This window comes from Aphis gossypii, chromosome 1 (assembly GCF_020184175.1).
Source record: "Aphis gossypii isolate Hap1 chromosome 1, ASM2018417v2, whole genome shotgun sequence".
NCBI lineage: Eukaryota > Metazoa > Arthropoda > Insecta > Hemiptera > Aphididae > Aphis > Aphis gossypii.
Genome location: NC_065530.1, coordinates 17,094,269 through 17,112,914, shown reverse-complemented (window position 1 = coordinate 17,112,914; position 18,646 = coordinate 17,094,269). Strand labels below are relative to the sequence as shown.

The 18,646-nt window shown below is 30.5% G+C and overlaps 1 protein-coding gene across 1 annotated transcript; it reads left to right on the top strand.

Annotated features, from left to right (window-relative positions):
* Positions 1 to 2,471: 2,471 nt before the first annotated feature.
* Positions 2,472 to 8,632, top strand: LOC114126878 (uncharacterized). The gene is given in 4 exon segments (XM_050197651.1): positions 2,472 to 3,411; positions 3,414 to 3,790; positions 5,043 to 5,606; positions 7,705 to 8,632. Coding segments are annotated over 4 exon segments (1,971 nt in total). The 5' UTR covers positions 2,472 to 2,855; the 3' UTR covers positions 8,179 to 8,632.
* The last annotated feature ends 10,014 nt before the right edge of the window (positions 8,633 to 18,646 follow it).

The window sequence follows — 18,646 nt, the reverse complement described above, 5'->3', positions numbered from 1 at the left end:
TGGTATTTATTTAATAATTATTTTTAATGTATTAATATTTAGTATGAACAGCAAGCACTATATTATAATGTTTCCTTATACAAACAAATATGAATTACATTATTAATATTACATTACTATTAAAGTACATATTTATATAAACTATAATGTAATATTAATAATTAAACAATACATTTTTGCTCTTAAAAGGTCGGGCATGCATCAAACATTAATTAAATATTATATAACAATATTGGCTCATATTATATAAAAAACAAACATTACTTTAATTTAAACTTTTTAATATATAAAAAAATAAAATTTACGAAATTTTAATAATTTTAAATTTGAATGTTAGCTTATATATTATTTAAACATGGTTTAGTTTTAATTATACACTTTTAAACTTTTAATTGACAATGGCGGTGTGTTAAGTACTATACCTGCTCAAATTCTAAAATATCCTTAAGTTAAAACCAGGTACATCACTGGGAACAAAAAAAAATATAATAATATATAATATATTTCTTTTTATAGGTTGCCGTGTACTATTAATTAAAACGTAAATATTTAAAGAAATTTTCAAATTAAATCAGTTTAATTTAAATAAAAATGTTAAAATGTATATGCATATTGTTATGGTTGACTGAAAATTCAAATTCAAAGTCGATTAAAATTATGATATTGTGAGAAACTGATTTCAGTTTGTTATTATGTTTGATTTTAATTATTTATTTTAGATATTGCAAGAGCAAATGTCTTAACTTTGTTACTTTTTTCAAATTGAAAAGTTATAAAATGTGATCGGCTGATAACAGATTTATTTAATTTGTCATCTTCATTATTCTAATTTATATGTTGATGTTCCTCGTAATTTTACAAACCTAATACTGCATTTAATCAATTCATAGACAAGCCTAAGTCAAGAAATCCTGTAGTCCACATAGTCTATGACTATTTTAGTGCCTTTTTTTTACTAGACATTTGTTTAAAATCTTTTTAATATTTATTTTGTGTTTATAAATTTATTACACAAACTTTTTACACCTTTTAATCAACTTACAAAAACCTATCATTATTTTAACTTGGAATAAATAATAAAACTATATTTTTAACTCATTTGATATTATATTATTAAAAATAAACCAATATAATTTACATGAGATTTATTTTATTTTATATACGAATACATAATATAAAACCGCATAACACACTGGTCACCATACAACTTCAACTAAACAATAATACTGGAGAATTTAGTGGAGTAATTCCAGATTTATTCATAGAGAGCCATTTCATTATCAGGAATCAGGATACTTTTCTTTATCACAGTATATGATACATGTATAGATTTGAAGCGTTAGGTTATTTTAACATTTAATATTAAAATAGTTTTAAAATTAATAAATACGTATTATTACCTCTGTCGGATCTGAAGGATTTTACCAACGTTTTACCACCAAACGTGAACAAAAAAAAACACACCCCTGTGGTCGTACAAATGTCGTCGATTTTGTTAAAGTCAATATACAATGCGATGTATTATAGTTTATAAATTATTTTTATCATTTTAACTTTTATGATTTGATCGTCGCCCATCAGCGCGTCTGTTAAGTTTGCAAGTCAATAAGACGCAGAAAAATAGGTATGCTATAATACCAAATTACACTCTGTTGCCACTCCCTAAAAAATGGTGTTTTCTTTATAAGAACTATATATACTATATAGATTTGGGTATGGATGCAATATAATTTTTATATTAATTAAGTGGTATTATTCCACTTCTATGTATTTAATATTTTAATCAAAATAAATTGAAAGATATGTTGTAATTTTTAACCAAAAAAATATTGTTTTATATTTTAATAATAATAATAATAAATGATAATAAAAAGAAAAAATACTTTGTACCCAAAATCCGTGGTTTAATCAGCCAGTGGTGCGTATCGAACGTTATTTCATCTCTTTTATCTTATTTTTTTTTTTTTTTTTTTTTTTTAGTACCTTTAGCTGCTAATATTATCGCATTTATCTTCTTTCGTTAAAATTCCAACAATATCGAAACTACATAATATAATGAATAATGATGATGGCCGCAACAGTAGGTAGGTATATAGTATAATCTCTGCAATTGAAATAAACTATAATAAAATAATGTACGGTTTCCTTTGAATTATATTAGGGTTTTGGTCGAACGGACTCGTGATGGCCACGGATAGTAATTATTTTATATAATTAGTCATTGTACATTGATTTTAACGAAATCGACGACATTCGTACGACCGCCGGGGGGGGCGTGTTTTTTGTACACGTTTGGGCGGTAAAACGTCGGTAAAATCCTTCAGATCCGATTGTTCGCCTTTTGCGAATTTAATGACTACCGGTATAGTTGACGCATAAAATACTGCATCATTACGTCAGAATATACGGTGTGCCGCCGAGCATATAATATTCGAAATGAAACGTTTAAATCAAAACCGAACGTCGTCGTCGTCGCCGCCACTACGTTTCTGCAATTGTCGCTAATGAATAATTCATCGTCGCGTAGAGGTATTTCTAGTGTCATTATTATAATATTACGATATTTTGAAAATCGGCGATCGCTCGTTCACTCGGTAAGCGTGCGAAATCGTTTACGAAATATTATAATATATCGCGCCGTGCCACTTATCGTCGTCACTACACGATAATTTTATTGTCGTTTTTGAAATATTCCTTGACGCGCGGTAGACGTTATCGGCGGCGGCGACAAACGATCTCAACGATAATAATACAGAACGTTTTACGAATCGCGACGGCATTAATATTTTATTGCGTATACGACGACGACGCGTCCCGTCACGTCACACATACGGCCCAGGTCGCTCGTCGTGACTATGACCGTCGCCCTGGCCGTGTGCAGAGCCGCGACGCTGCTGGCGGCCGCCGCGGCGGTGATGGGCCGTCTGAAGCCCGTCGACGACCGCTGGCCGGCGGCGTATCGCCGCGACATGTCGACGGTGATCGCGGTGTGCCGCATGACCGCCCTGGACTTGGCCCAACAGCCGTTCGCCATGTCCGTGGTCGCGTTGGGACCGACGCCCGACGGGTTCCTGAGCGCGGTGCACGACCTGGTGGGCACGGCCGTACTGGTGCACGCGCCGGCCACGGATCGCGGCCCGGACGAGACGCGAGGCGCCGACGCCGGCGACGGCCGGGCGGCGCTGGTGATCGTCGAACGGCGGCCGGTGGACGCCGTGCTGGGGCTGATCGACGACTGGGACCAGAAGTCGCACTACGTCGTGTGGCTGATCCGGCCGGGCGCGGCGGTCGAACGGTCGGCGGTCAAGACGCTGTTCCGGGCCGCCTGGCGACGCAAGTCCGTGGCCAACGTGGTGATAATCGCGCACGGGGTGGCGTTCACGTACAACCCGTTCAGGAACGTGGTCACCGAGCGCCGGTGAACGCGACCGGGCTGCGCGCGGTCGGCCGCTCGAGGATGACCGACCTGAACGGACTTCCGGTGCGCATATGCATGTTCCCCAAGCGGCTCAAGGCGGTCAAGCTGCCGGACGGCTCGTACGGCGGGATGGACGGCATCGTCGCGGCCACGGTGGCCAAGCACATGAACTTCACGCCCGTCTACAGCGAGCCCAGCGACGGCCTCAAGTACGGCTGGGCCGAGGCCAACTCAGAATCCGTCGGCTCCGAGTCCCACCACCCCGCGGCCGCCAACGACACGGGCACCGACTCCAACTTCACGTACACCGGCCTGTTGGGCGATTTGGTGTACAACAAGGTGGACATGGCGTTCAACGGAGTGTTTCTCGACGTAATTGTTTTGCCATTCAGATAACACTCTTACCTTTGAGTTTTACACACGTGAAAATCACTCAATATATTAAAGCCGATTACGCCGATTATTTGATGTTTGTAAGACGGGGATGGCACGTCCTGCGGGTGTAGCATCATCTAAAAAACGAATTCGCACCGCACAGTGATAGCCATGATTTTCGGAAAAAAGATATTTTTTAAAGTCTTTATTGTGACCGAATAATTCAAGTGTTTATAAGGATTGATTAAATGATGACTGATATTTTATAATAACGATGAAATCCTTCTTCCAAGTTAGACTGAATATATCATACGATATGTAAAACACTATGGTCGTATAATTAATTGTTTTTCTGAAATCACGATTCATGTTATAGTAGTGAAATGTAAAGTCACCATTATAAATAAATAATAATTTATTATAATTATAGAAAGACCCACATTTTTACGTAGAACTATATGGGCATATAGACGAAGCATTTAATAATATATGTCCCTTTGTTATAATTTAGTATTAAAGAACATGCCTATTATATTTTATAGACGAATTCGATGAATAGAACTATGTTTTTTCAAAACTTTAATTTAAAACTAAACGTTTGGTGTACTTTTGCTAGCACAGTTAAAATAAGTAGTTTCTATATCATCGAACTACCAGTTATCATAATACCGCCTCTTTTCGTCATTAAATAATAATTATTTTGATTATGCCCTTAATCCTTATGGGTTACTGCGTTATTGTTTTAGTCATCTTATTAGTATATTAAAAAACAAATTACGTAGTACTATTAGTACACGGAATAAAATTAACGTACAAAATATAAGACGTGGTACATTTTACATGGAGTATGAGAATTTTCAAATCTACAAACTATTCTAAACTTATATGAGAATACCAGTATTGTACCTTTATATAGGTAGGTAAATTTTACTCATATTAACATTCTCGAAAACTATTTAAACGGTATCTATGTAAAAGCTAATAAAACTTTTAATTATAAGTACTTGGTGTATTTTATAAACTATAAAGAGGGTGTTTTCAACTAATTGTAAAGAATTTTCTACGTCATGGCTATGTTAATGTATTTAAAGATAATAAACACAAATTCAGTGAGAACAATTATTTTATAACTCGTGTAAATAGAAGTATTTACCTAATAGTTATTGAATTTTTTTTTTTGTCAAGACCACTTATAATATTCATAATATCCGTTAAATTGTTTATTTTTTTTTTTATTTATTTACTCCAGGCTTACGAATCCAACAACACGATCCAATACACGACACCGGTGATGTTCGATGAGCTGTGTTTCGTCGTGCCCAAGGCGCAACAGATGAGTCAATGGCGGGCTATATTTACGGCGTTCGACGTGCGACTTTGGTACTGTTTAGCCGGTTCGTTCGTTGTAGCTTTGAGCGCGTGGACTCTTATACGGCGTACGACGAATACACCGTACACGCTCACACTTCTGTCCATCAATCTGTTCAGAGTTTTTTTAATGGTGCCGCTCAATCGAGTGCCGAGCAACATTTCCGAACGTTTAATGGTCGTGTCCACCGTTCTGTTCGGATTCATCATGGCTACCAGTCTGCAAGCGGTCATGGTCAAGTATCTGAGCTATCCGAAGTACGAACGGGACGTCGCCACCGTGCAAGAACTATACGACACCGGTATGCCAGTGCTATCGGCTTCCAACAACCTCATATTGCTATTTTTGTCCGACGAGAGACCGGTGTACGTGAAAATGTCAGATCGATTTTCAATCATCAACAACAAGTCCATGGACATACTCGGCGAAGTGGCGAGCAAACGGGTAATCATTGTACAATATCGTTATTATTACTATCGAAATTCCATCACATAATAAAATCTATATTATTATTTATTATAATCAATATTTGTAGAAAGTGCAGTAATACAATTTAAAATAAAAGCCATGATGATTGATTTTAATTTTACTATAAAATTATAAAACAAATCTCTAAAAAAATAATTCGAGATGACATAATATATACATACAGGGTGATTCTTTTATCAAAAAACACTCATTATTACAAAAAGTATTGACTTTTTTCAAATTTTTTTTTTTTTTTCAAAATTTGCTGATCTAGAACTATAGAACTCTTCCAATAATCATCCTTATATTTATCAGGTAAACTACTATCAACTTTTAATTTTCAAATAACAACCTACGTATACTTAAAATTTCATAAATTAATAAGGCTATTTTTTTATGAATTATTTTATTAAAATTTTCATTTTTCGTTAAACCGTTGATAAGATATAGCTCTTCAAAGTTAGGTAGTATTGGAAAGATATTGAATATAAATGTGTTTTAACTCATTAGTATTTATAATAGTTATATTAGTCCAATTAATTATAATTATATGACAATCAACAATAAGATATGACAGGCAGTAACAGGTATAAATATTACCACTCTCTGCTACACCATAGGGTCGTCGATATCGAATTCATTATTATTATAAGCTATAGCTACTGGACTTTACAAATAAAAGCCCAAGTTCTGACAGTGCTAATTAGTACTAATGTATAACACGTAAAAGCTTTCTAAAACCAACCAACTTTAAGCAGCTATAATTTTCCTACGCATCAACAATTTTAATGTGAAAATTCATGAAAAAAATTGCTCTATTAATTTATGCAATTATTAATATAGGTTGCCATTTTAAAATCAAAAGTTAATAGTTTTTTTCTATTAAAAATAAGAGTGGAAAAAAATAAAATTTTATGTAGTTGTAGAAAAACCTATATATCTAAAAAATTTAAAAAATATCTATACTTTTTGAAATAATAAGTGTTAATATTGTTAAATAAAATAATCATCTTGTATATAATATGTATATATATAATTTAATATTAAGCGGTACAAGAATTTAAGAATAAGCAATTTTTCAGGCTTTCTAAGTATAAAAGATTTTTTTTTTTCATTTTTAACAGTTGAATTGAAAAAAAATCAATAAAACAGACGCATTGAAAACCTAGGTATTTTATGAAATAATAATGTATTGATGTGAGTGTATGTGCTTGACTTAATGAGATAAGATTTTGAATATATTTATATACTCAAAGGTCAATAAGACGAAGTAGATTTTAGTGGGATATCTACCTCACTTTTCAATAAAACCCATTAAATACGTATATTCTGAAATCTTATAAACGGATTTTTCGATAGTGTGGCTTTTAAAATAATGTTGTATAATAATATGTTGAATCAAATATATTCCAAAATTGTCGACCGGAAAATAAACTGTATATAATATAAAATAACGCAATAACAATGGGTTTTCGTAATGGTTGATCGATGGTAATTTATTGTTTTCATTTGGTAACAATATTCAAATGAACCTTTCAGTAAAACAAAACTAATAGGTCATAAATAATATATTATTGTATGTATGACATTCCAACATATGTGAGATGTGATGCAGCATGTGTAATTATGTGTATTGTGGACAAATAATTGACATATATTATTACATAATAATAAATGCGTAATTTGACAGTATAAAACGTTAACAAATGATATATTTGCAGTAGTGTCTTATTTCCGAACGGATGTAGTTCGTACCGATGTATTTTAACAGTTGACCTGGTATGTTGATGGAGTTGCAAATAATATAAAATTTTGTGGAACAAACATTTTTTTTTTGCTTATGTTTTAGCTGAGGTTAACCTTGATTTTTGGAACGATGAGTGTCGATGACAATAATACAATATACCTACGTATAATCTGATATCTCTCTGTGTAATGATTATTGCAGCGCACTGCAGTCTTATATTATATGCGTACATAATTATTGCAATGATAATAATATTATGTGTTTGTTGTATCGTTATTGTTATTTTTCTTTCGTAATATTTTCATATCGTGTCGCGGCCACGTCAAGACCTCGGCTGCGATCGGGAGGAAAAACGATCTGGTGGAAAAAATCGCCAGCTCGTACGTGGAAAACAACGAAGTGCTGTTGCACATAGTGGACGAATGTCCACGGTCGTTCCACATCGTCTACCTGGTCCGCAAAGACGTGCCGTTCATAAAAGTCGTGGACCGCGTAATCACCACGTTCGTGGAGAGCGGTATCGTCAACAGTTGGTTTATGCACGCCAAACCGTTCAGGCCGATATCCGATTACCATCATCGCAAAGACCCGCACAAAGTGTTCACCATGAAGAACGTGGTGATCGCGTTCATGTGCCTCATGATCGGATTGATCGCGAGCGGAATCGCTTTCGTCGCGGAACTCGTCTACTTCCACAAGTTTGCCGGCACGGAAGACTCGCGCACCCACACCCGCAGCTACCCGAGGAAGAAAAATAATATTTTGTTCACCCCAACCGCTAAACGGTTTTACTACGAATAACGCTCGCATAATATTATATCGCATAATAATATGATATTACGTTCGGGTCGTGAACTCGTAGGTACATATTAATATATTATAATAAATGCACGTATTGTAATATTAATATTGTAGAGTTCACCCCGTCAGATATTTACTGTTGATCAACATTCGACCGAGCGAATTGTGTACACGGGTAACACCGCACTTGATTAATACGCATTCTATTACTGGGATTGGGTAGGCACTGCGTAACTCTGCACTCCATTATAATATAGGTAGTAATATTATTATTTTATAATATGATCTTAGGTCAACAATTTTAAAATCGAAAATTATAAAAGTTGTACGATAACGGCGTAACGTCAATAACAAAGTAATATGAATAAAGATGATGTAGATACCTACTAATAAAAAAAAAAAAAAACTAAACCAATATATCCAACTATTGTTTGTTTATTTAACTATAATACTATAATGAATTGTAGGTATCTTAGTCTCGATTATAATAATAAGTCACGATGTCACATTATTCGTTGTTTTGAATTCATGTAGATATTTTGTTGGCAAAAATATCTCAGCGAGCTATGTAGTTTTTCAACACCGGATGATATGATGCGTATATATGCTTGTTATTATTTCTTATCGATGAATCCGTTGAATTCAAACTAATAAAAAGTTATATCGTATTAGGACATAATATTTTTTAAATTAATAGTTTAATTATAATTGAGCGTTGGTAAGTAGCATCAATAAATATGTATAACAATAATTAAAAACAGTAAAAACAGTTGTAGATTGAAGCTTAAATTATGTACGACTTGTTATTCAATTTTTTTTTTAAATAATAAGATTTTCAAATAGAATTAAAAATACTTGTTTTGATCCAATTAAAAAAAAATGTATAAGGACAATTATTGTAACGTAACACTATAATCGTCCATATTATGATCATAATAAATTATCTTAACACAATATATTGATTGTATATTATTTGGTTATTTGGATTTTATTATATTATTTTACACGTTTCTGTTATAATTGTTATACATACGTTGTACAGCAAATAGCAATGACAATTTATAACTTATAAGTAATAACTGCTTTAGTAACCTTGTACAACTAAACACGTAAACACGCCTTATTACTCATACCATACGCATGAAGAACAATAAATTACAATGATCAAACAAACAATAGTTAACATCGGAAAAAAATAAAAAATGTATAAATACGCTGGTTACGTTTTAAAAAGTTGTATTTTAATTGTTAATATGTATTAAACCAGTTTCCGTTTATTGTGGATTATTTGTTGTTATTATTTTTTAAATTAGCCACTATGTGACTTAGTACTATTTATACCACACATCGTAATGAAATTGTACACATGTATACGCTATCTGAATTTAAAATTAATTAAGTCTATACCACAGATGTTGTATAAATAATAATTATAAACATTATTTAGATAAAAACTATTTCCTGTAGATTCCTTAAAACTCTTTATGTTCATCATTAATAAGTTTATCAAACTTGGTTAAACAATTTAAAAACTATATTATTTAGTTCATAAGCACATAATATTCTTTAGAAGACCGATAATTTCACAACTTTATTTTTAGGTACCTATAATTTGCAATAGGTACTATATTATTCATAATTATTGTTTTAGGTTAACGATGTAATATTATAAGTCTTTAAGTTACTTTTAAAACACATCAATTTTCAATAGTTAATATAGAGTAAAAACGATTTTTTTTAGTTATTGTAATTCATGTTTTGTTTGGTTTATAGTTTCGTTCAGAGACCAAATTCATAAATAATATGACAATCTTTTTTTAAGTATTTTTTAATTATGTAAAATGTTGTTTTTTTAAATATTTGTAAAACTAAAATATTACATTTTCTTTTCTTTTACTTCGCATAAAAATTTACTTGCACGTTACTTTATGATCAAAAACACGTAAAGCATTTTTTATGAACCCATGTGTTTCTAATATCACTTACAACAAAGTTTAAAAGAAAGTGTTCACTTTATGCAATCTGACCCCACAGTTGGCCATATTTACAACACAGATACCGCACGTAATTTTGCTGCCATTTAATCTCATAAAACAGCCCTGAATACCCGATGAATATATACATGTACTTACTCATAATCGCTCTTTGTAACTATGGTTACTAGTTAACTTTATCAACTAGCTGGTAAAGCATTTAACTTTGTCACAATATTATAATATACAACTTCTCAAAACTAATTGTGTACAAGTCATTAGGCACATTGAAAACAGCGAGTCTGTTTTATTCCATTAATTTATGTTAGCTAAACTAAAATATAATTATTAATTAGACCACAATTTATGCTTAAATTAAACATCTTTTAAAATTATTTTATTTTTTAGATTCCAATTTTAATGTAATATTCCCTTCTAAATTCTAATTGCTTACCTACATCGACAGGGGAATGTTGTTTGAACAAGGTGCATATTATTATTTAGTTTTAAACTACTAATAGTACCTACCTACAAATTACAATTAAAAATTTAAATAAAGATAAAATACTAAATGTTTACATGAGATATTTTTTCTATTCTATCAAGTTAAGCGCATGTAAAAAGTACAAGTACTATATTAATTATTAACACACATTATTATGTAGTACAATTGTTTTTAATTCATTTTAATGATTTAGTTTTTATAAACCCGATGAGAGAGCATTTCAGTAATTTTATTAAAATGTATACGTGCATGGTTTATATTCTATGTGTTTAAATGTTGATTTTACAAGCTGAAACCTTATCTGCAGGTCAAATCGATCATAACGTCGGGTGTGGGATTAAAGAAACTTGTAAATTTTTTTTATTAATTTGGCTTACCTAAATGAAAATTATGGTAGCAATTTATAGGTTAGCCGTGGTATCGTATGAAAAACCTCTATACTGCTTATCGTAACTTGTATATTATAACAACTAACATGGTGTTGTTTAATTTAACTGTCTTACTGTTATATAGGATCAACCAATCATTAAAAAAATATTTGGTTATAAAAAATATTAGTAATTTATAATAATTTTGGATTAGTAGTATAGAACTTCGCTTTTATTTATAGTATTTTTATTGTATATTATACCATGCAAAGTGCAATATTTAGAAACTTAAATTAATGTAATTTTTATGTTGGGTACGAATATATGAGACTAACAAATTGATATTTCAATCGGGTAAAAAATTTTAAAAAAAAATGTGTGTGTCAGTTTGTATCTGACGCTCAATATTGATATGTTAACATCTAATATGGGCTAGCCATTTTCTTCGACACTGTGCAGCACTCTCTGGAGATTTATTTTATTTAGGGCTAGTCTTATTTTTTGTGCGTTGACGCTTCCGATATGCCTTTACCCTTTCTAAGCTAGTTTTAGCCATTTTTTATCGTTACACTTTTTCGTGACATTCAGTTTCACAGATTCACCTTAGCACAATTTTTCTGTAAAATTTCGCGCAGCACGTATACATAGGCAACCATGGCAACCATTAAGCTTCCGTTACAATTTTTCATGACATCGAATTTATATTTTATACCAATTCACTCTGGACTCATTTTTTTACAGGTAGTGCGTAAAGATGTTAACACTCTGCGTATTGTAATTTATTTAATTATTTTAAAAGAATAGACATTTATAGGTAACCAGTTTTAAATAATAATACAACTAGAAAATTTAAATAGTATACATAATAATGGTTATTTATATGGTTTAAATAAAAAAAAAATTATTTTATTATTGCTTTCTAGGTAACAGGAGCATAATAACAATAAATAATATACGTCGTAGGTATACAGATCATTTTAAGCGTAACTTCAAAATGTAATTCTATAGTCTTATTTATAGTATAAATACATTGCGGAAAGATTATATTTCATTTAAACGCGCAGCGTATAATTAAATTATATAACAATATTACGTTTAAATCAAAATAATTTTGGTCGGAATTATAATTGAAACGTATACAAGCAGTATACCTACACAGTAAGTACACACTACACTGTACACACATATTATTATAATAATATGATGATGTATGACAGTACGTTATGAGTTGATAATGATTAAAAATACCACCAGAGACCTGCAGAGTACCAAAATTAATTTCACGGCATGTCTCGTGTATGGAGCTGTATATATATGTGTCTCGCCTCTCGCACCTTCGACGGTGCGGCGGTGGGTTCGGTGTTGGTTTGTGGGGGTGGTGCGGGGTGGTGGTGGTGGTGGTCGAATCCGGTGCTCGGCGTAACGTTTCACTGAATCGTTTTTCAAAAGTCCTTTCCATCTCTCGCGGAAGAAGCGACTGCGAAACACGCGCAATGGAACCTATATGAAATGACGTCCCATGAAAATAAAACTGCCACCGCGGCGGTCCGCGTTTCGTATACGTATTATATTATGTACGGGACTACACGCAGTTTTAATAAATAAAAATATATAATAATATAGATGTATATACAAAGTTTCGCCGGCGGAGTCTGCCATTAATCAACACCGCAGCCACGGCCGCTGTAGAGATTACAACACTATAGTGTATAATCGCAATGACGTTTCTCTCTTAATACGAATACGGTGGTTCCGACGTTAAGTAATTATTATTATATTATATACCTATACGAACATTCGTACGAGTGTGTGTGTGTGTGATGGGTATGTGTGGGTACGTGTGGGTGGTTTTGTGCGGGATACAGACCGAAACCGTTTGCTTTTGAAATGTTGCACAATGAGTAGACGTCGTCGTCGTCGTCGCGGCGTGTTATCGTCTAGAGAATAATGACAGTGGGGTGGCGATGGAGATATGCACTTATGATGGCGATGGGTACGAGAGAAGAGAAAAAAAACAACTTGTGTTTCGACCGAAAGAATCTCTAAATTATATAACCGTCACGCGCATACAAATAATAGAATATCGTACGTCCGTCATTGCGGGTATTAATTTTATCACATTTTGAACTCGTGACGTGCACGTACGCACGGGATGCGGTTGCAGTTATTGCCATGCGGGCTAATCAAAATCCGTCGGTGGAGATCGATCGATCGACCGGGAGGTCGTGCTGAGCGGAGCGGAATTACTGGTCATTCGAACTTCGTAGGCTCGTTTTGTTTTTACTTTTTTATTTATTTATTTTTCACATTTTAATTAATTCGTTTGCCACAGTGTCAATAATAATAATCATTATTAGTTTGGGCGCGGACAACTAATCGAAAAATATAGTATACGGCGGCGCGGTTATTGTGACGTGTGACGTGGCGGTGATTAAACGGCCGTTCAATGATTGAAATGTTTAATTTTTTTTAATTGTTAATGTTTTAAAACGCATTTTGTGTATTAATTTATATTAAAAACAGGTAGTCAATGACCAGTGATGTGCCATCGTGATCCGGTCGAAGGGCGTTAGATTCATAAGAATTTGTCAAAGAAAGAAGACAAAATATTTTAAATTTTATTTTCAGTATTCGATTAGTGTTAAAGTATAGCTTATGACAATATGTTTCTTTTCGTATAGGCAGAGAATGGAAAATTTTTTTATGAAATGTAGATAATTAAAATTTAATATAGATGAAAAATGTATAGATGTCAGCATTAACTTAAATTAATAAATATGTATAATTTTAAATTATCAAATGTACCCATTTTTATTTTATTTTTTAACACATAAATTGGTACTTATTACTGATTTGATAATTTTACTTTATTTAAAAATTTAATTTTTCCAAGTCTTATAAAATGAATAAATAACAATCAAAAACTTTTTCAATTATTAACTTGTTTTATTTTTACTTAAGAAATCAAAAAAACGGGCGTATGTTGGTAATTTAAGCCAAAAACAACCAAAAAGTTATATATCATTTGCGCCACATCTAAAAATGTATTTTGGTGATTTGAGCCAAATAAAATTAAATAAAAAGGCATTATCTAATCTGCGCCATCTTGTACCTACTAAAATTGTAATTTGCGTCATTGTTCACCTTATTAAAATTGTAATTAGCACCACGAATATTATAGTTACAAATAAAATGTATGAAAGTAAAACAAACTCCATGTATATTAAATAAATAAATTTTCGTTTAGTATATACTATTTTTTAATATAATATATATTATATTTGAAATAGAATACCTAGCTACTTATAATACTTAGCTTACTCACCTTTTCTTACACTTAAAGCTTAATGACAAAACTAAGCCTTTTCTGTCAATTTTATTTTGTCAATAAATTGAATATTATTGAAAGTGTGGCGCAAAATATATGTTATGTTTTTATATTTTGGCACAAATTACATGCGTATTTAAATGTACCTATTCCAAATACCATCTTCCAAAAAAACCATGCATTACATATTATATTTATTATAAATATAATTTTTATAAATAACCTTGTTTAGAATTGTAATATTCCACAAATTAAAATAGTGTATTTTGAGAATAACATAAAATAAATAACTAAAACTTAATAAAATTGATAAATTATATTATTATCTACCCATATTCCATAAGGTAATATGTAAATGAAAAAAATTTGCTTTATGGAAACTAAGTACTGAGTATAGGTACATTTTTCCATTTTATAGGGTAACAATTTTCGTTTTTTTGGTAATCTTAATCAATTCAAATACGTTATGCTTAGCATACTGTAATGACTAATGATTTCACCACCAAACTCAATTTGTATATCGTCAATAATAATATTATAATGATATTAATAATACAATAATACAACTTACTGTACCCTGTACTATGTACTTTATTAATTAAAATAACGATGATTTAAAAATATTATATATATATAACAAATTATTATCAAAATGTACAATAACAATAACATATTTTGTAAGTATCTATTGCTTACAAAATAAACAACAGCACTTTACAACCGTAAAAAAGTACGAATGGTTGATGATATAAACACGACCTAAAGTCTCATCAGTCCCAGCTCCATAGTGCTCGCTAGTTATAACTACTAAGCGTTCCTCTCGTCATTAACATTCTACTAACATTTACGTGTATAATTGTCGTTTCACAGTTTAAATTAACAAGTGTTTTAATTATTTCACTTAAAAAGTAACTTCCTTGCTCTGTCTCCATCTACTCTGTGAACTTTCATCCTTTGGATTCCGTACAAAGAAGGATCGCCTCTACTTCAAGTACCTATAATACAGGTCAGGTAAGTTATCGTACAATAAAATATATCAAGTGTAAAGAACTAACCTTGAGTTTGATAAAACAATAAGGTTTTAACTACACAAATAATAAAAAGTTAATTTCAATAAAATATATGTGTAACTTTTTTAATATTTTTAAATCTATATTCACGATCCCGAATAATCATAATAATATATATTCCTTAATAAATAATAAACGAAGAGGCAAAAAAACGTCGATACTCCTAGCACCATCATTTTTTTTTTTTTAAGATACCTAATTATAACACCTTTAATTAATATATTATTATAAGGTAAAGTTTCATTAATAGCAGAAACGTATATAAGCTTATTTTTGGTTCATTACAATACTATAATATAGTATTAAAGTATTAATTTTCCACTTAAATATTCATTTTTATTTTCAAATTTATTATTATTATTTTTTTTTAATTCAAACATCTATTAAACTTAATATTTTAATAATTGAATAAGTGTCTAATCATAAATAATTGTAATTTGTGTTGATAAGAGAACAATTAAGAACGTAGACTAAGCCACTAATACCATAAACTATTCTATGCATTCCATAAATAGGTATTTAATTTTTTTCATTAAAAATGTATAGAAAAACATTTCTTAGTTCTGACATTCATAATTAAATTTAATAAAAGTCATTCGGTAAAAAACCATTTTAGTTTTAATTGAAAAAATGTTTGTTTAGAGATATTTTTTCAACGTATTATGATTATGGTAACTGACCCAGAAAAAACAGGGGAAAGGGCAATTGTCCCTATTTCCAACCAACCTACAGATACTTTGGGATCTGACCAATCGTTTATAATAAAAAAATATTGTCTTTCGTTAGTAATTAAGACATCCTACTTAGAATTTTAATATTTTCATCGTTTTAATAACATATATAATATAAAATAACGTATAGCATTTAGATTATTAAATTGATGTGTAAATACAGCTCAGTCGAATAATCCTATAGTTGCGTATAGCGAGCCTGTCACCACGATAAAATAATAATAATAATTGTCACTGAAATGCTCCCTACACACACAGGCAGCTTTGTGACCATGGAAACGGTACGACTATCCTAGCTGGCTAATAATAGCGGTGTTCTCACCTCGATGCCGGAAACAACGTCGAAACAATCGTCGTCCTATTACTTTAGTTTATTCAACTTCGGATTATTTTGCAATATTATATTAGATTCACGCAACCTCTTCTAAATGATCATGTTGAAAATCACTTGTGAATACACTAACAATTATATTTGGTATTGTTTTATAATTTGGACGTGGAACAATCATAATATTATTAGGATATAATTTTGATCGTGTTTTTTAATTCTACCCCCTTCCCCCCACAATACCAACAAATCATTATAATTTATCTCGCATAATTTTTTACAATAAAAATAATTTTGTACATTTTTATATAATGAAACAAAAAGAATAAATTCAATTCAAATAGATTAGTCTTTACATTGTTATGCTTAAATTACAAGTTTAGTCAAATTCTAAATTTTAGAATTTTAAGTAGCTATACATTTTAGTTTTATAGATAATTTGTTTGAATATGTTTAAGGGGCCTTTAAAAGTTTAACGGCTTATAAATTATAATAGTGTGACTTCTAACAGGAAATTTGTAGGAATTTACAAATATATACGGCATTATAATAAATCTACAATAAACAATTCTAAATAAAAGTCGTAAAAGTACCTATCCTAATTCTTAACTATAAAAGCTATTATAAATCTGTGAATTATACAAAAATCTAGGGGGGAAACGGCAGGTAATAATAAAAATACCATTTGATTTTATTCTAATGACATAAATATTAGTGATGCAGATATACGAAACAATTATATGACAATGTAAAATTACCATCCACGAACTTTTAATACAATTGCAATAAATTGTATAGAATTCTTCGTTTCTTCAACGTCAAGGAACATCATAAAACCACTAAATATACATGACTGCAGTAAATGCTGCAGACACATCTGTTATTTCCGTAAAAATATTACAGTATAATTACTAGGGCTATAAGGACCTAAAAAAGTTATCATACTTTATAATAATAAATAATAATCCAAAAATTGTTCAAATAATTTTCTGATTAATACATTTTTTTCATATTACCAGGAGTTCATACAATATTTTTTGAATATTTAATTACTTTTGAGTTAGATATGCATATTTTATTTCATTTTCATTTGAATATTTTGTTTTTTTTTAAATATTAGTATTTAGTTTTACTTTCAATATTTTTTAAGGTAGAAGAATTGAAAAATACCTACGTCATAAAAATGAGGTGAATGCCTATTAATTATAATTTTAATAAAGAAAAAAACAGTTCTTTTCGAGATTGCTTTTAACAAAACCATAATCAATGTATAAAAATAGAAAGTATAGAAATAATCAAATATTAATAAATTAAATGTCCAACAGGATAATGCGGCTACAACTCATTTGCGTACAATTTACGAACAATACAAACCTTTTTTCAGAGAAATTGAACCACATAGTGGATGTATATAACCTATGTACCTTTAAAGATTATTAAATTGGTCACTGATGGAAAATTATTATATTCATACAGCATTTCATTCGAGCATAGCCGTTTTCGACTAAAAAAGTAGGTACCCTTCCCTTTTCGGCCGTTTCACTTTTTAACCAAACTTAAAAAAGACTGATTCCCTTTTTGGCCAAAACAAAAATGTATATAATATATGTAAAAAAATAAAATAATTGCTGCTATATAATTTTTTATAAGTTGCATTAAATGTTATAAAATAAAATATACCTAGAACATTTTTAAAATATAAGAATATTAATATATTAAAATTATTTTTATGTTAATATGCCACAATATATATATACAATATTAATATATAAACAATTCGAAAAATAGTATAAAAATTAATTTTAGGTTTTTCAATTTATCTTACAATTGCATCTAGAAAATTATTAAAATATATTGTAAAAATACAATTCTTGACGAAGTTATTTACAAAACTTTATTAATACACACACAATAAAAATTATCACTATTATTTCATATATTTAAGTTTTAGAGATTCTGTAAATCAAATGCAAATTTCTTGGTACTATTTATTACAAATATTAACAATAATTTTAGTACTTTGTATCTTTTGATAAAATTACCTATTATTATTATATTATTTTATATAATATTATACATATTGTGAAATATTAATACAAAAGAATAATGTTGTTATAGATAGTCTTAAATTTTAAATAATTTTATATAATATATATTTTAATTTA